The sequence below is a fragment of the Nicotiana tomentosiformis genome, chromosome 2 (genome assembly GCF_000390325.3).
Source record: "Nicotiana tomentosiformis chromosome 2, ASM39032v3, whole genome shotgun sequence".
NCBI lineage: Eukaryota > Viridiplantae > Streptophyta > Magnoliopsida > Solanales > Solanaceae > Nicotiana > Nicotiana tomentosiformis.
In genome coordinates this window covers 85888703-85908407 of record NC_090813.1, presented here as the reverse complement: position 1 = coordinate 85908407, position 19705 = coordinate 85888703, and the positions used below count along the sequence as shown (strand labels likewise).

The following is a 19705-nucleotide window of genomic DNA, read 5'->3' as shown; positions in this document are numbered from 1 at the left end:
CATCAGATTTCGATATGCAACAAATGAGTCGAACAACAAGACGATGAACAAAAGCCTAGAATTATTTGACGAAAAATGAGAAACAGCTCTCGTCCAATTAGCCGCTCAAAAACAGCGGATCGAAAGGTATTATAATCGAAGAACCAATATTCGATATTTTAAAATCGGGGACTTAGTGCTAAGGAAAGTCACCATCAACACCCGAAATCCAAATAAAAGGAAACTGGGTCCTAACTGGGAAGGACCGTATCAGGTTCTCGAAATCGTCGGTAAAGGATCCTACAAGCTCGATGTGATAAACGGCACACAACTACCAAGCAATTGGAATATGTCGCATCTAAAACGATACTACTGCTAAGGTACGACCCTTCCATGTTCATTTATATTTCGAAACTAACCCTTGCAGGAGTTCGACCAGGAACAAGGATGGATTATCCAACCCGAAGCCTTTAGGCCTGAAAGCACACGTTGCACTCTTTTTCCCTTAGACCGGTTTTATCCCAAATGGGTTTTTCGGCAAAATTTTTAATGAGGCAACCATTGATCGTTCTAACTTAGAACAATTCAACAGTATCCAAGCCCTCTTTACAATTAATCTCGAATACTGGGGGAAATTACCGTCGAATACATCAAGTTCAATCGTCAAGTTCGATGCAAGGAGGTTACTTCATGACAACAGGGTTTCGATAGGAAAAATTGTAAGAGCCAAATGGTCAAAACGAACCATGCTCGTGTAGTTTGCTCTATCCCTGGCACAAAACATGAACACATGTATAATGACATAAAGAGAAATTTCTCCTTTACCGATATCTCAAATCTCAAAATCGATCCTCTATTTCGTGATCTATTATGCAAACAGGCTCAAGGGCCGACCATTACCCCATAAATTGGGGACTACCAACCGAAAAATCAACGAGATCAAGCCCCACATAAGCCTACGGGCTACATTACTTCGAGTTCGAGCAATCACTCACTCGACTACTAAGCCTAAGGACTAATCTTATTGCGAGTTCGAGCAATAACTCACTCGACCATAAAGCCTACGAGCTACATTACTTTGAGTTCGAGCAAACACTCACTCGACTATTAAGCCTACGGGCTACATTACTTCGAGTCCGAGCAAATGCTTACTCGACTACTAAGCCTAAGGGCTAATCTTATTGTGAGTTCGAGCAATCACTCACTCGACCATAAAGCCTACGTGCTACATTACTTCGATTTCGAGCAAACACTCACTCGACCACTAAGCATACGGGCTATATTACTTCGATTTCGAGCAAACGCTCACTCGACTACTAAGCCTAAGGGATAATCTTATTGCGAGTTCGAGTAGTCACTCACTCGAGGATAAAGCCTACGGGCTACATTACTTCGAGTTCGATCAAACACTCACTCGACCACTAAGCCTATGGGATATATTACTTCGAGTCCGAGCAAACACTCACTCAACTACTAAGCCTACGGGCTACATTTCTTCGAGTTCGAGCAAGCACTCACTCGACTACTAAGCCTACAGGCTACATTACTTCGAGTTCGAGCAATCACTCACTCGATTATTAAAGCCTACGGGCTACTCTTACTTCAAGTTTGAGCAAACACTAACTCGACTACTAAGCCTACGGGCTATATTACATAGAGTCCGAGCAAACACTCACTCGATTACTAAGCCTAAGGGCTACATTTATTCGAGTTCGAGCAAGCACTCACTCGACTACTAAGCCTACAGGCTACATTACTTTGAGTTCGAGCAATCACTCACTCGATTATTAAAGCATAAGGGCTACTCTTATTTCGAGTTCGAGCAAACACTCACTCGACTACTGAGCCTAAGGGCTACTCTTTCTTCGAGTTCGAGCAAACACTCACTTGACTACTGAGTCTAAGGGCTACTCTTTCTTTGAGTTCGAGCAAACACTCACTCGACTACTGAGCCTAAGGACTACTCTTACTTCGAGTTCGGGCAAGCACTCACTCGACTATTAAAGCCTACGGGCTACTTTTACTTCGAGCTAGAGAAACCAAATGCACTCGACTATTAAGCCTAAGGGCTACTTTTTATTTCAAGTTCAAACTATCGCTCACTCTATTATAAAGGTTACAAGGTCCGACTTCGATCAAATTGCCTAAGACCTCGAACTTATGAAAACTTTCATAAGGCATGAATAAAACAAAATATTCACAAGTCAGAGAATAAAATAGAGACAAATGAGGAAAGGAAAAGATCTTTATATATATAAGAGTATTTACAACGTTTGATCAGGACCCTACACAAAAAATTAAAATGGAAAACACCCTAAGTTTCCTGGTTATCTCCGGGGGCAGTCTCTTCTCCATCGGGCTCCTCCCCACTCTCAGACCCACTTTTGCTCTCATCATCATCATCGGAAGCCAAGGCTCCGGCATCGGCTTCAAGCTCTTTAGCCTTTTTTATCTCTTCGGTAAGATCGAAACCTCGAGCATGGATCTCCTCCAGGGTTTCCCTCCGAGATTGGCATTTGGTGAGTTCAACAACCCAATATGCTCGAGTTTGAGCGATCTCGGCTGGCTTTTTCTCTTGTACTTGAGTGGCTTCAACATCGGCCCGATAGACGGCCACGAATGCATCTACCTCGGCCTTTGCCTTTTTAGCTTTAGATTTGGCCTTGGCAAGTTCGAAAGCCAACCGAGCCTCGAGCTCCTCTATTTTTCTTGCTTGAACCGAGCTCTTATCCTTCATGCCTTGAAGTTGACTTTCGGTCGATGATAATTGGGCTCGAGCAGTCTCTTTTTCTACAGCTAGGTGGTTTATGCCTTCTTTCCACCCCAAGGTCTCCACCCTTATCGTATCGACCTCCTTACGAAGCAGCCCGTTCACCTCAAGCTTCTGCTGCAGCTGTGAGATCAAAATATTAGCCACCATTCCTGAATCGAGCCCATGAGTTTTTAAAATTATCATTACCTGCTCGGTCGGGTCGGTCTGATCTTGGTATGCCTTGGCCAACTCGGATCGGAGATCTTTGATCTCTTCCTCTTTCTGCCCATTAAGAAGTTTCAGGGCATTTCTCTCTTCCGAAAGCCCTTGAAAGTCGGCCTCACGTCGGCTCAGTTCCGTTCTAGACATGGAAAACTCCTCTTGATAAAGAGCTAAAGCCTATACGAAAAAGAGAAAAAGTTAGGCAGAAAATGGAAAAATATGACATCAACAAAGGGAATCAAGACTTACCCGATTCAGGGAGAGTAGGCGAGTCTCCGATTACTATTGCCCCAAACGAGTCGATTACTATACTCATCGTTTGTTGACTTCGGTGGGAGGTATCCTCGATCTCCAATGACTCGGGGACTTTGCCCCAAGTCCTTCTCCGACATCCCCTCAGTTCGAGATGGAGCCTCATCAAACGCCATCGACCCCGCTGCCTTTGGGGCATTGATAATTTTCTTCACTCGGGCCACCAGTATGGACCCGTCATTTTCTTCTTCGTCTTCGTCTTCATCCCTTAGACACCGAACTGATTTTTTGGTCAAAGGGATGGTGTTCTTTCTCGTCTTACGAGCCGCCTTTTTCTTAAGTGTTGGATCCTCGGAGGTAGAGACCCATTTTCTTTTGTTGTCCTTCGCCGGTTTTGGAATCGGGGCCAAAGTCTTTTCCTCGCCAGACGGGGGCCTCATAACCGCATCTTTGCCCAGGCCTACACACAAAAACATTGGTTAAGTATAAGAAAAATATTTTGTTCGAATCATCAAAGATATGGGAAAGAGGCTTACCATGATTTTTGGCCTTCCATCGGCCTTTTGATAAATCGCGCCACGAGCGCTCGGCATATGTAGAGGTCGAAGCCAGGTCCCGTACCCAGCTCTTAAGGTTAGGAACTGCACCGGGTATCCAAGCAACCGCTGCATCGCAAAAAGGATATTGGTGAGAAAGAAACGAAGGAGCAAAACAATAAAAGCTAACAATAGAATTATACTTACGCTTCATGTTCCATTCCTCGGGAAATGACATCTTCTCGGTCGGGATTAGGTCTGAAGTCTTCACTCGAACGAACCTACCTATCCAGCTCCGGTCTTTGTCCTCGTCTATGCTCAAGATCATCACTTTGGTAGCCCGGCATTGGAGTTTTATTAACCCACCTCGATAGAAGCGGGGGCTGTACAATCTAATGAGGTGGTCGATGGTGAAAGGCATCCCCTCGACTTTGTTCACGAAGAAGCGGATCAGAATAACGATCCGTAAAAAAGAAGGGTGGATTTGACCTAGAGTTACTTGGTATTGGCGGCAAAAATCGATGACAACAGGATTGAGGGGGCCCAACGTGAAAGGGTAAGTGTACGCACTTAAAAACCCTTTCATATGAGTAGTAATATCTTCTTCGGGAGCCGGGATTATCACTTCTTTGTCCTCCCAGTTGTAATCTTTCCTTAATTGTTCAAGATGACCCTCGGTTATCGAGCACATATACCTCGATATTGGTTCGCATCGACTAGGAACCGGCGAAGCTTTTTCGATCTTAAAATCGGAGGTAAGAACACACCCCCCGGGAACACACTCCTCAGGTCGTGGCTCTACCAGTGTTTTGTCGTCGACGGGCCACGAATAAGAAGCTTTTTCTTTCTGAGGAACGGTTTTTGACGTTTTCGCCATTGGAATTTGAAGATAGAGGAAGATGACAAGATTTGGTGTTCTAAAGAGAAATTTTGCAGTGAAAATCACAAAATTCACAGATGAGGAACTCAGAAGATGCGAAAGGGAACTTAGAAGATTTGGAGATGTAAAAGTAAGAAGTGGTAAGAAGAGGGGTTATTTATAGGGTTGGCAATGACGGTTCAGTGTCAATAATGGCCGACCATCGTCTGACACGCATTTAATGCATTGGTAAACTGAACCGACGGGACATATATCACGTACGTCATGGTCGGGCTCGATGCAAATGTCAGTTTGTATCGAGGCATACAGCTTGAAAATCATGTCGTTTCTCGCAAAATTCTTCCCGAGAAACGAGGGGACTATCTGTATACAGTCAAAACCGATTTCAACCTTCGTATGATTAGTCAAAAATTAGAATATAATGGATCGAAGGTCATCTTCATAATATCAGGTATGAGATCCGAAGCCAGGTTACCGAGCTCAAATTTCTGGGACCGATCAAATACCATACTCGAAGTCATTATCGAGCTCGAATCCAAATCGAACTATGATGCGAAGCGGCGTTGTCGAGCTTGAGAGCCAGAGACCGACTAATACCGAGCCCAAGTCAATACCGGGTCCCGAGTCAACATCGAGTCCGAGTCAATATCGAGCTATAAATCTGGAAACCAACCAATACCAAGTCCGATCGAGATCGAGCCAAGAGACAAGAGCCGTTACAGTCGCACTAAGGAGAGAGAATCTCGGCTGGAATTAGGGAAAAACTATTCTATCATAGGTTCCCCACTATATATTTTTAATTATATCCAAAGTAGGATCCCTCCACTATAAAAGGGATGACTATTATTTCTGTAAAGCACCCAAGATTAAGGCATTGATACACTCTGATATTATTGATATTCACAGAGAAAAACATAGTGATATTCACATAAAGATTATCCTTTTTTTGGGTTTTGTATATTGATTCGTCTTGATTGTTCATAAACCATTTTTCATTCAGTTTGGTTCGTATTTCATTCTTTATACAATCAATACTCAATATATTTCTACTTACTTTCCGATTTGTATCAAGTTATATCACGTATTCCTAGAACTACGTATAAATTCAACTCTATCCGTTTTTCGGGTAAACAACATGATTAACAGAAAATTAGAACTCCACTTATGTTTACTAAGTATAATTGATCTAAAAGTTCATACAAAAGATTAAGATTGTGATGAGGTTAAATTTCTCTAAAAATCAAAGGCAGATTAAAAAATCTATTAGATGCTAATGGTAGACTAACCACTAAGAAGGCAAAAGTTGGAGAAGAGACTAAACCACATTAACTATCATAGAAACTAATTGTGACGAATCCCTTTGAAAATATAGCTAACTCCATTAGTTTAGCATCAAGATGTATTGGATTTGGCCACTTTAAGAAGCAGCAAAATGCAGTTGCCGTCAAAAACAAAAAATAATGAAGGAAAAAACGTGGACGGCAGGATTCGAACCTGCGCGGGCAAAGCCCACATGATTTCTAGTCATGCCCGATAACCACTCCGGCACGTCCACCGTATGTTGTGGGAATCCCTTTTTTAATTATTCGTTATATTTTTCTAAACTATTACCACTACTGCAGTATTCAGCAGAACCTTCTACACTTGTCCATATATCTGAGAGAAACATTTCATGAACTTCTTCTGATCCACACACACAGAGACCTGTGAAGAATGGCGAATCAGAAAAGGGTTCTCTTACTATGTGGAGATTACGTTGAAGACTACGAGGTGTTTTCTGCTTCATGTTTTTTCCACAGTTCTTGATTTCTAGTCTGTCGTTGGACAATACTATTAGAATGATTAACGGGTCACTGATTTTCTTTTCGTTCAGGTGATGGTACCGTTTCAAGCTCTGCTAGCCTATGGAGTAGCCGTTGATGCAGTTTGTCCAGGCAAGAAAGCCGGTGACATTTGCCGTACTGCTGTCCATCAGCTTTCTGGTCACCAGGTCCTTCTATCTTCCCTATTAATTTGAATCTGCTTAGTTCTTATTCCTAGTATATTTATTTGCTAGATTTTGGGTGGAATTTTAGTTATTTAATGATTAGAACTTATCCTTCTGCGTCTGCCCCATTGGCTAGTACCTGATTGTGATTAAAGATTAAACTTGATGTGTTCTCTCATTGTTCTGAGCTTTACTCAGTGTTTTCCGTTTAATTAGTTTATACCCATCATTCCAAATCTCACAAGGTTCAGGCTTTATGAATTATGACATTTGAATTTAAGGAAATAAAGGAGCTTTCATTGCCCATGGGCATATAACTTATGATACTGGGGTATTTAAGTGCATTTTTTTAGCCTTAAGCAAGTGATGATGTGTCTCTAAGTATGCCTAGACCACTTAACTCGGGATAATTTACAGCTGAGGGCAAGAGAAGGAGAGTGATTTTTCTGTGGACCTACTTTATGTTGCTACACAAGTTGGCTAGATATGAGCCGGGTCAATTGGAATACTAGTTTTTATACAATTTCCAGCAATTCCTTAACCAAATTTTATGTCTATAGTCTATACCCGCTTGCGCACATGTGTTTATGCATTAGCACTCATCAGTTATTTTATTATAGAATTTGAAATTGTGATTGTATTAACATTTTTGTGGCCGTATAGTTTTATTTAATTTTAGAATTGTTTCAGACATATTCAGAGTCCCGGGGACACAATTTTGCTCTTAATGCAACCTTTGATGAAATAGAGGCTACAAGGTATGATGGCTTGGTTATTCCAGGAGGACGTGCTCCAGAATATCTAGCCATGAATGAATCTGTGTTGGACTTGGTGAAAAGTTTTGCCAACTCTAAAAAGCCAATTGCCTCTATCTGTCATGGACAATTGATCCTGGCTGCTGCAGATGTGGTCAGAGGTCGAAAGTGCACAGCTTTTCCTGCTGTGAAACCGGTACTTCTTGCTGCTGGTGCCCATTGGGAAGAACCAGAGACGATGGCTTCATGTACCATCGACGGTAATCTTATCACCGGACCTACTTATGAAGGTCATCCTGAATTCATCCGACTCTTTGTCAAGGCACTTGGTGGCAGAATAGTTGGTTCTGGTAAAAGAATCCTATTTCTGTGTGGGGTAAGTTATGATCATGTAACATTATTTTGTTTTAGCCGAGAGAATTTGACATGCTTAGTTTCGAATTGCATTTTACTGGTAAATGGTAGTATATGAATTAGTTGTAAAGATTGTGGTCTAACTTAAGAGCTTTAACACCACGTCTCGTCCCAATTGTTTTAGAAGAACAGACATATGTAATCGTCATTCTCAAAAAGAAGAACAGATACATATGTAATCCTCCTAAATATAGCTGGTTCTGTTGGTATATAGGTGACAGAAAACTTTCTCTATGAAACTTCCAATGTGTGCCATAACATTCTCTCTTTATTTTAATTCGATTTGGTTGTGTCATATTTATGCTTGCCGCATGCTGGTGAGGAATCAGATAATCACCTGATGTTTGAAATGTCATGTCTGCATAGATAAGAAAGAGCCTCCAGTTTAACCTGTCATCTTAAGTTCGATTATATGGATTGATTATTTGTCAAGCTGTTACTTAGCTGTGGTAGTGTGTGCTCCTATGTCCCATGGAGGATTTGTTGAAGAAGATGAGAGTTAGACTGCCATAAACTCTGAGAGATCGAATAAGATTTTTTTTCATGATTTATGCCTGTATGAGATGCATGTAGTTGTCAGAGTAATTCAAAAGTAATACGTTCTACGTTTATGGTGTAATCAAAATTTTGGAATTGTGAGAATGAAGATAAGTAGGTGCACCTATGGGTGTCATCACTTAAGTTTGAATGTACCATGTGAGACTAGGTGCAAATACCAGTAGGGGCAAAAAAATGTTACCTAAATTCTTCCCATATGCAGAAGCTACTCATCAAATTTCATAGGAAAACTGTTCTATCTTATGTCCCCTGTGGGTCCACGTTAACCTATGATTAAGATGAAGGCTGGCAAAGGTAGAGGCAAATGGCTCTCATTCCTAACTCTTTGTTCTCTCGGAGTGCTACAAACCATCCATAATAGGAATTCATGGATCTCTTTGTTGTAAAAACACACAGTATTGCATCTAAAATATTCACCCAGAGAGCTTGTAGCAACTTTCTACGCACATATTTAGGTTAAGCTATTCCTTCTGCCATACCCTAATGTATTGTGTTCTTCTTAAGAGATTGCAGGGCACCTTTTACCTTTGTAAACAAATGTTTAACCATTTGTAGTGCTTATCGTATAGGATTACCACGTCATTCTTTTAAGGGACATGGCAGCAGAGGCGTCTTAACTGTTTTAAAGAGTACAGTGTTGTCTCTTGAATGTGATATCTGGCTACTTTATCCTCCATGTTCTGTATGGTTATAGGCAGAAGTTCTTGTAATTCTGTTGGAGGGTTGTATTTTTGGCTCATGAACTGTGTCGTTTTGGTAAATTTGTTCTCCAAGTAGAAAAGAAAAAGAAAGGAAAGCGTTGACTCTCCCACCCCTGTGAATCATGCAATCAGGGCAAACTACTGATAGCTGGGCCCTTGGCTCCTTGATGTTTTTTTAATGCAAATTCCTTCCATAAGTTGGGAGATTCATCATGAACAGGATATACAATTGTTAACCAACAAAATGATTATTCAGTTCATGAACCCCCTTCTCTTTACCTGTACTCCTCTTCCAAGCTAGTTACACAATCGGATTAGATGTACTGCTAGATATTTATCTTCTTATCTCCCTGGAGTCACTCTTTCGGACCTTGCTTACCATGTTTTCATGCTCCCTGTTACTTTATCTAATTGAACCCATTGTTCTGTGGTCTGGGAATTGGACGTCCTGAAAGATGTTCCACGAAATGCTTGAAACTACCACATGATAGGGGCTTTGTTTTTCCATTTGATTCAGCTGGCCAATATCACAGATATGTGCCAATTTCATATCTGAGTTTGCTTTTATTCTGGTCTAAGGCGGTTAAACTTGTATTTGATGACGTTTTATTTAGCAACTAATCTGTACTCCCTTGTGTCTATGTTTTTGGGGTTGTAGGATTTCATGGAAGACTATGAAGTGATGGTACCTTTTCAGTCCCTCCAAGCTCTTGAATGCCATGTTGATGCTGTTTGCCCCAAAAAGAAAGCTGGTGATAAATGCCCCACTGCTGTGCATGATTTTGAAGGTGACCAGACTTACAGTGAGAAGCCAGGTCATGATTTTACCCTAAATGCCAATTTTGAAAGTGCGGACGCTTCAAGCTATGATGGACTTGTAATTCCTGGAGGCCGAGCTCCGGAATATCTTGCCCTGGATGATGCTGTTATTAAGTTGGTAAAGGAATTTATGGAGTCCAAAAAACCAGTTGCATCAATCTGCCACGGGCAACAGATTCTATCTGCTGCTGGCGTTCTCAAGGTAACTCTCTTAACATCATTTAGAATTGAAGTTACACAGCTTGATGCATGCATGATATTTCAGCTATTCCCCTTTTTTACCAAAGACAGCAAAGTCAACAATGGGAAAAAGAAGAAAAGCAATCAACCGATTTTCGGAAACTTTACATGTTATCCGCAAATAGCTTCAAGGATAATATGTTATGCAGAATATTGATCTCAATAATCATTAGCAGTAATTAGAACATGTCAATGGGAATGTTAACTGCCGTATACTTCAGAAATGAAATAACATGGAATCATGCGTTGTTCACGTGTGCGTGCATACTCTAATCTGTGCTCATTAAACAACTACAGGGGAAGAAGTGTACTGCATACCCTGCTGTAAAACTTAATGTTGTTCTGGGAGGGGGAACATGGTTAGAACCAGAACCAATAGATCGTTGCTTCACCGACGGACATTTAGTGACAGGGGCAGCATGGCCAGGTCATCCAGAGTTTATTTCTCAGTTCATAGCATTGCTTGGAGTGCATGTAAAATTTTGAGCTGCTTGTTTCAGATGTTCATGTATGTTAGCTTTTGTGAGTTCAGATGTATCCTAATAACAGATTAAGAAGTGTTTTTTTGATGTACCTTAATGTTTACCTGTAAAATAACCAATAAAACTACTTGTGGTTCTCTGCTTTGAAGCGCACACACGATAAGGAACTTCTGGTATTGAGAAAAGTGAGACGTTAAATCCACTTCTGATTTCAGAATAAAGATTCTGATTTTTATTTTTTTATTTTTTTATTTTTCCAAAAACATGTTAGCGCTTTAATATTATTTAAGCGCTGGTAATAACTATTTAAACATCATCCATGACTGCTTGTCCTTGGTCAACAAGAAAGGAATTGGAAATTTCCTACAGCTTTGCACTTAAAACCATTTGAGTGTAGTCTGGATATTCGTCCTTAATTTATATAATGCAAAACTGAGCAAATTATATTCTATGGTCTGCTGTCCTACCTTAATAAAGTACGTCCTAAATAAAATGGCAGTGGTTGTTTCTTGAATCTTGACTACCTTTTAGCACTTTCCACTCAAGTTCATTTCAGACTGAATTTTTATGTTTAATATCATATTTGAAGTTCAAAGTGGTACTTTTCTTTTAGAATTTTCATCAATAAATCATATTGACCAGGGGCAGATGTAGCTAAGGAATACTGGGTTTATTTGAACTCAATACTTTCGATGCAGAGTACAAATTTAAAATTTGTGTAAAAATCTTAAATATTAACCGATAGAGCTTAAATTTTGGAAATATTTACCCTTGCGCAGTCTTAGGAGGAGCGATCTATGAGTAGCTTTTGTCCGTGCGTTGTATGTTTAAAGCTCAATATTTATTCTTGCAAAATGATCTGTTTCTGAGATTAGGAAGCTAATAAGGGGAACAATGGTCTATATTTTCGCAAATGCTAGATGCACTGTTTTTATGCAACCATTACAATAACTGTGTTCACTTTTAAATTAAACTAGTAATTAGATAAGAGTATAGGCGGTCCAGGAATTAAGTTTTATGGTTTAACTACTATTTGTTGTGGTTTTATTATATTTTTATCTTTGCATCGAAAGTCAGATGGCATAACACTTCATTCGCTCCTGGATCAGAGTATGTTTCAAATTTACTGTGTATGAATTTGCTCACATTTCCCGTCTCCAAAAACTTCTGAAAAACAACTATCAAGCACATTAATTCTTGTTTCCGCAGAAAAGCTTTTGTAAAAAAACTTCTTTAGAAAACTTTTTTCAGTAATCCAGAGTCATGGATATTCGACGTAGCCTGACACCAAGAAGATGAGTGTCAAATCTCCTACAAGAGATATACACAGATAATAGAGGAATAGATCACTTTTAAAAGAATACAAAAAGGAGTACTGTAGTCAGAAGCGGAACCAGGATTTTAAACTTATGGGTTCAGAATTCTAATGTTTTTAAGCTACTGAGTTCTAAATTAATAATTTATACATTAAATTAGATTTTTTAAAAATAAATATAAGGTTCAAACGAAAACTATTAGGTTCAGCCGAACCCGCCGGCTACACTGCTCGTAGTACTTAATGGAAAACGTGAGCCTGTTAGGTCAAGGAGTCAGCAAAACATTGTCCACACGCATCTACAAGTCGCCACCAATGACTCAAAATCTTAAGTGGACAAGTCAGCATCAACTGTACATGTCCTGTATTGAAGTCTCCAAAAGTGAGCCAATCTGGCAAATGATTAAGAGCTGTCAGTTATAAGTCAGCCATCGATGCTAGCTTCTTGGATTTTTTTAAAGAACTTTGACATCTTGTCTTCTCAATTAGGTCTTTTTCGGCACCTCAATATATATGCTAATATAATCCACGAAAAACAATATGATCTGTTGATACGATTAAATGAGGGCAACCCATGTAAATATATTAATTTCTTGTGCAAAGGAACTGTCTCTTGGCAGTTTGGACAGCTTATAATATTTGAAGGCAAGCTAAAATAAAATGATAAACGAGCTTTCTCTCTCATTTGTTTAGATGGTAAAGAAGGAGATGAAAGGTGGAGGAATATCAATATACTACTTTTCTCAAATTGATCTTTTGATTCTTTAAATATAGATGGAAAAGAAAAGGCGTATATCTTTTACTTTCTTTCGCATTGTACTGTAACAAGATGATTGGATATTTTTATTGATAAACTTTTAATTTTGAAAACTGAAATCATCAAGTTAGGCAGATCAAATTGGACTCGAATGCCAGAAATGAGTTGGAACGTACTGTGGTGTGTTTTGCGTTGAATAGAATAAATTGGCGGCTCATATCCATATATTGGCCCAAGTACAACGCAATTGCAAGCCGAAAGTTTTCTTTGTTATCTTGCTATTTCTTTTTCTCATTACTCAATGCCTTTTCTATGTATGTATTAAGAGTGTGAAACTAATCCCACTACTAAATGTCAGCTAATATAAGATTAAGTAATGCTTAGTTGGATCAGATTATCATACTGCCTAAAGGGACCATGACCATCCAACCTATTTTGATAGACAACTTTTCCATTTACCGGAAAAATATCATTTGACTAATTCATTTGAAAGTATGAAGTAAAGTATGAGTTGCATCCAATTCCAATCAAGAGGCGGGGAGTTTTTGGAGGGAGGGAGCCGATGGTCTATCGAAAACAGTCTCTCTACTCCAGGATATGAGTAAGGTTTGCGTACAAACTATTCTCCCCAGACCTCACTAGTGGGATTATACTAGATTGTTGTTGTTGTTGTATTTGTCTCTTCATCCAAAATATGAAGAGACAAATATGAAGTATAAAAATTTCAGATTCGGATATCTAAAATCCAAAATTCTACAACCAAAATCTAATTTTAAAAAAATTTAAATTTGAAATTTAATCCGTAATCCGGAAATCCAAATAAAAAATTTAAAAAGTTCGAATTTCGATTTAGATTTTGATTTGCCCAAATTATGCTCATCCCTAACTTTAACCGGTCTGTGTTAGTTACCTGTGTAGTATGTCCGATGTCGTACATGAGTTTTAAATTTTTGGCACTTCATATCATTACCCACGTAATTAACCCAGAGAAGAGCAACAAACTATCATCCTGTGACTAAAACCACTTCTTAATTTTATGCGGTAACATCCACTTAAGAGGTCACATTTAAACGATGTCACGAGATCAAATATAATGACCTCATAACTATTGCTAATCGAGTTGGATCTTTCCTCTTTCCTTACAAATTGGGTAAATGTAAAAGAACTTCAAAATTAGCACGAGCTTGTCAATTATAGTTCTGTTTTTACAGTAAAACATTTTGAAACTTATCAGCAGAAACTAGTTATTTTAGATAGTCCTTTGAATAAACTAGCACAACTTTTCATGTTCAATTTTTTTTTTCATCTTTTGTACTACTCCATTTATTTGAAAAAATATTGGATTTATATTATGTAACATAATTGCTTTGAAGTTTGAACATAAATTATTCATTACAAAGAAGTCAATAGTGTATGGTTTCAACTTCAACAAAAGTAAACATATTTCTGAAATTCTCCAGCGGTCCCATTCTCATAATTCCTGTCCCCGTTTGCCCAACCATCATTATCATAAGTGGACCATTGTTGGTCAAGTTGGTCTAACACTTGCACGGTTGAACCCATCGTAATTAATTTGTTATTCTAGTTTATTCCTTACATATCAGCAATGATACATTTTCTCATTTTCTATTCTCCTTTTATTTTCTTTGGCGTGGGGTAACTCGACCTTTAAATAATGATAAAATGTCCTTAAAATGGATTAGGATTCAGGAGCATAATTTATCAGTAACACTTGAATTTGTAAAACCAACAAAGTAAAGGAAAAAGATAATTTTAAGACGGAAACTCACTCAATAATTTTGATTCTCATCCAAGCACTATATATTCACTTCATTCCAATTCCAGCCCAACTAACAGAACTATGAGCATTTTAATACTAGTTCTTCACTAGTTTGTAAGCTACATATTATTACATCCCAATCCCATCTTGCATGTGTTGTCCCACTCATCCTTTCTGGGCTGAAATTCTTTTTTTCTTCTTCTTGTTTTAAGCTAAAGAAAGAAAAAACCATTCACTTCTCGTTAGATCATAGGAAATTAAATTACTCGCTAACTTAGAGTTTGCTGGCTACTTTTTTTGCATAAATGCGGGGGTGACGTAAATAATAAGCAATAAATATATAATCTAAGGGGCAAAAAGACAACTCAATGGACAAAATATCTCATATTTACTAAGGGTCCGGAAAAGGGTCGTACCCCAAAGGTGTTATGTGGATAACATGCTCTAATGCAAGTATTAACGACTTCTTTCGCAACTCGGAACCGTAAATATTATTCACGTGGAGATAACTTTACCTTTGTTCCAATATTCCTTTCAATAGATATATTACCTGTTGGGCGAAATTGTTGAAAGATTAAAACTGTGTATTTTTCAAAAAGTGCACGTACTACTCTCGCATATACTCGGACAACTACGAAAAAAATATGCATGTAAAATTTGTATCCACTATAAAAAATGAGCTCTAAAAACATTGGTATTCTGGGCAATTAAGTTTGATTCTGAATACATGTTTTATCATGAAGACTGTTTAATACTAATTTTGTCAAAATTAAGGCCTAGGTCCGCCATGATTGAGCTCTTCGTGAAGGCCGAGATCAGAGATGAATAGAGAAGAATAAGAGAAGAGATAGAGAGAGAAAGCTCAGCTCATTTCTTAACTGATTAAAATAAAATGTACTGTACCCACCTATATAACTATTATTCCCGCCAATATTGCTGTATTTGTAAATAATAATTCTGCAAAATATAAGTTTACGTAATGAAACAATAATAAATTCGAGCCCACTGAATTTACAGTGTTTCCTTAAGGAATTTAATCCCCTCTTAGTACCCAAGGTAATGGATTATTTCCTCCCAGGATAGAACGAATAACACACTAGTGTAACGGTACTTCAAACCCCAGTGTTTCAGCGAATACAAAGTTCAGTAGCAAATCACGCTTAGAGTTGCTTTGTTTGAAGTTAAAAAACAATGCAGAACGAAGGAGTATAAACTCAGAAAATCGTATGGAAATGCTGAGAGGAAGGAGTGCAAATGTATATATAGCCAATTTATTGAGCGAATTGTGTATTGTGTGTTGAGTGTCTTTCTTCAACATCTGCTGCACATATATATAGCAGCAAAATGTTGAAGAAGACCAAACGTCCACCCTCCATGGTGGAGCAAGCATTACATGTTTGTGGAGCAAGCACTTCATGTTTGTGGAGCAAGCACTTCATGGTGGGAAGAGCATTAGGCGGCTGCCAAATGGTCAATACACGGATTGGAAAATATCCGTTACAAATGCGGATAATCTTACGTTAATATTTACTATTAACAAATAAATTTGGTCCAAAAAATTAATCAATCAATCGATCATTTGACCAAATCCAAATCCAAATCCAAATCCGAAGCCGAAGCCGAAGCCGTAGCCGTAGCCGAGCCGAGCGAGCGACGACGACGACGGCGCGAGGCTTGCTTTCTTCTTAACTCTTTAAGAGCTACAAGAAGAGCAATTATATATATACCCACCAAAAATGTCTTCCTCTTCCAATATGGTACAATGTCTCATTGTCAAGAGGGGGAAACTTAAAATTTTACTCAAAATTTCATTTTTCCTCCATTTCCCATTCACCCTCATTTTAAGAATATTTCATCTTAAAAACAAAACCTCAACAATCCCCCACATGAATGGGGAATGGCTATATCACGGAAGTATGCATAGAAAAACTGTGTGATTTACAAGTAAGGATTAATCGCATCTGGATAAGTAGGTTTTCCTTTGAACTTTCCGTAGTAAACTTATGTCGGATATACTCGGTCAATCGGTAGATTTGATATCTTTGAACCGTCGATCTTTGGTGTATACCTAGACAACCATAAGTCACACAATCAACCCTTAACCGTCTTTGGTTCTCATTGTTGTGTTCGTTTCAGCCATGAACACCGCCTGGTTTCATAAGTGCGTAGAGAACTGGCCTTACAAAGTTCTCCTTGAAGCGGCTAACACTTCACACTTACATAGGTGATTCCTAAACGTGTCATCCTGTAGATACACTATTTGATATACCCCGTATCAAATTTAGAAATCATTAAAAAGCCTTAATGCTTTATCCTTGGTACTGAACATTGTCTCATCACGAGAACGGACTAAAATTTTATTTGACAATGTTGAACCGTCATTAATGACTTTGTTTGATCTCCTTGAACCTAGATCTTGGGATCTCCAGTCTTCTAGGTAGAGTTACCGCCACAATGACTTGTTCTCGGCCATAGCCCCATTCCCCTTGATGATTTCTCAACTACCTCTCTAGTTAGGCCTTTTGTAAGTGGATCCGACACATTATCACTTGACTTTACATAGTCAATCGTGATAATTCCTCTAGAGAGTAATTGCCTAACGGTTTTATGTCTTCGTCGTATATGACGAGATTTACCGTTATACATAACGCTCCCAGCCCTTCCAATTGCCGCTTGACTATCACAATGTATGCATATTGGTGCCAACGGTTTGGGCCAAAATGGAATGTCTTCCAAGAAATTCCGGAGCCATTCAGCTTCTTCACCGGCTTTATCTAAGGCTATGAATTCAGCCTCAATTGTAGAGCGGGCAATACATGTTTGTTTGGACGACTTCCAAGATACCGCTCCTCCACCAATAGTGAATACATATCCACTCGTGGACTTAGAATCAGTTGAACCGGTGATCCAATTTGTATCACAGTATCCCTCAATCACCGCAGGGAAATTACTGTAGTGCAATTCAAAGTTCTGGGTATGTTCTAAATATCCCAAAACTCGTTTCATTGCCATCCAATGAGATTGGCCTGGATTGCTCGTATATCGACTCAGTTTACTTATAGCACAAGCTATATCTGGTCGTGTACAATTCATGATATACATTAAGCATCCCAACACACGAGCATAATCCAATTGTGATATGCTTTGGCCTTTGTTCTTTGCTAATGCAAGATTCACGTCAATTGGAGTCTTTGCAACTTTAAAGCCCAAGTGCTTGAATTTTTCAAGTACTGTCTTAATATAATGAGATTGTGACAATGCCAGACCTTGAGGAGTCTTATGGATCTTAATTCCCAGAATTAAATCAGCAACTCCCAAGTCTTTCATATCAAACTTGCTATTGAGCATACGCTTAGTAGCATTTATGTTGGCAATGTCATTACTCATTATCAGCATATCATCCACATATAGGCAAACAATGACTATGTGATTTGGAACATTTTTAATGTACACACATTTATCACATTCATTTATCTTAAAACTATTTGACAATATTGTTTGGTCAAATTTCGCATGCCATTGTTTGGGTGCTTGTTTTAGTCCGTAAAGAGACTTAACAAGTCTACATACCTTCTTTTCTTTACCTGGAACCACAAACCCTTCAGGTTGTTCCATGTAAATTTCTTTCTCCAACTCTCCATTCAAGAAGGCAGTCTTAACATCCATTTGATGAATTTCAAGACCATACACTGCAGCTAATGCTACTAACATCCGTATGGACGTAATTCTTGTAACTGGAGAGTATGTATCAAAGTAGTCTAGACCTTCTCGTTGTCTATACCCTTTGACTACGAGCCTTGCCTTGAATTTATCAATAGTGCCATCATCTTTGATTTTTCTCTTAAAAATCCATTTAGAACCCAAAGGTTTATTTCCAGGAGGAAGATCAACCAATTCCCATGTATGGTTGTTCAATATGGATTCTATTTCACTATTGACTGCCTCTTTCCAAAACAATGATTCCGAAGAAGTCATAGCTTCTTTAAATGTTTGAGGCTCATTCTCCAATAAGAAAGTCACAAAATCCGGTCCAAATGAAGTAGACGTTCTTTGACGTTTACTACGTCTTGGATTCTCCTGATTACATGTACTTTCTTTTGTTTCTTCCCGAGGTCGTTTAGATCCTTCACCAAACGACTCACATTCCTTTTTATACGGATATATATTTTCAAAGAACTCAGCATTATCTGATTCTATAACCGTATTATTATGAATGTCGGGATTTTCTGATTTATGAACCAGAAATCGATATGCTTTACTATTTGTCGCATATCCTATGAAAACACAATCAACGGTTTTCGGTCCTATCTTTACCCTTTTGGGTTTAGGAACTTGCACTTTTGCCAAACACCCCCACACTTTAAAGTAATTCAAGTTGGGCTTCCTTCCTTTCCATTTTTCATATGGAATGGATTGTGTTTTGCTATGGGGCACTCGATTTAATATTCGATTAGCCGTAAGAATGGCTTCCCCCACAAGTTCTGTGGCAAACCAGAACTTATCAACAACGTATTCATCATCTCCTTTAATGTGCGATTCTTTCTTTCCGCAATCCCATTAGATTGGGGCGTGTAAGGGGCTGTTGTTTGATGAATAATTCCATATTCTAAACATATTTCTTCAAAAGGAGATTCATATTCACCACCCCTATCACTTCTTATCATTTTTACTTTCTTGTTAAGTTGCGTTTCAACTTCATTTTTGTATTGCCTGAATGCGTCTATTGCTTCATCTTTACTATTCAGTAAGTAAACATAGCAATATCGAGTACCATCGTCAATAAAAGTTATGAAATACTTCTTTCCACCGCGAGATGGTATTGACTTCATGTCACAAATATCTGTGTGAATTAAGTCTAAAGGATTTGAATTCCTTTCAACTGACTTATAAGGATGTTTAACATACTTAGATTCCACACATGTTTGACATTTTAATTTTTCGCATTCAAACTTGGGCAGTACTTCCAAGTTAATCATTTTCCGCAAGGTTTTATAATTGACATGACCCAAACGTACATGCCATAAATCATTTGACTCAAGTAAGTAAGAAGAAGCTGAAATATTATTATTATTTTCCACAACCATTACATTTAGGTTGAAAAGGCCCTCGGTGAGGTAACCTTTTCCTATTAATATTTCATTCTTACTAATTACAACCTTGTTTGACACAAAAATGCACTTAAAACCGTGCTTAACAAGAAGTCCAGTAGAGACTAAATTCTTTCTTATTTCGGGAACATGAAGGACATTGTTCAAAGTCATGACCTTTCCAGAAGT

General features: G+C 38.5%; 1 protein-coding gene and 1 non-coding gene across 2 annotated transcripts; one reads left to right on the top strand and one right to left on the bottom strand.

Annotated features, from left to right (window-relative positions):
- Nucleotides 1-6094: 6094 nt before the first annotated feature.
- TRNAS-AGA (transfer RNA serine (anticodon AGA)) lies at nucleotides 6095-6176 on the bottom strand. The gene has a single exon. It is a non-coding gene; the product is annotated as a tRNA-Ser (tRNA).
- A 58-nt stretch (nucleotides 6177-6234) lies between these two features.
- On the top strand, nucleotides 6235-10798 carry LOC104106699 (protein DJ-1 homolog D). Its single transcript, XM_009615301.4, has 5 exons — nucleotides 6235-6391; nucleotides 6495-6611; nucleotides 7299-7739; nucleotides 9695-10057; nucleotides 10393-10798. Exons 1-5 carry the CDS (start codon nucleotides 6335-6337, stop codon nucleotides 10579-10581), a joined length of 1167 nt encoding a protein of 388 aa, XP_009613596.1. The 5' UTR covers nucleotides 6235-6334; the 3' UTR covers nucleotides 10582-10798.
- The last annotated feature ends 8907 nt before the right edge of the window (nucleotides 10799-19705 follow it).

Excerpts from the sequence above, each read along its gene's own strand:
- LOC104106699 (XM_009615301.4), top strand. The coding sequence starts at position 6,335 with ATGGCGAATCAGAAAAGGGTTCTCTTACTATGTGGAGATTACGTTGAA. Across the intron at positions 6,392-6,494 it reads ATTACGTTGAAGACTACGAG|GTGATGGTACCGTTTCAAGC; the intron begins GTGTTTTCTGCT and ends CTTTTCGTTCAG. Across the intron at positions 6,612-7,298 it reads ATCAGCTTTCTGGTCACCAG|ACATATTCAGAGTCCCGGGG; the intron begins GTCCTTCTATCT and ends GAATTGTTTCAG.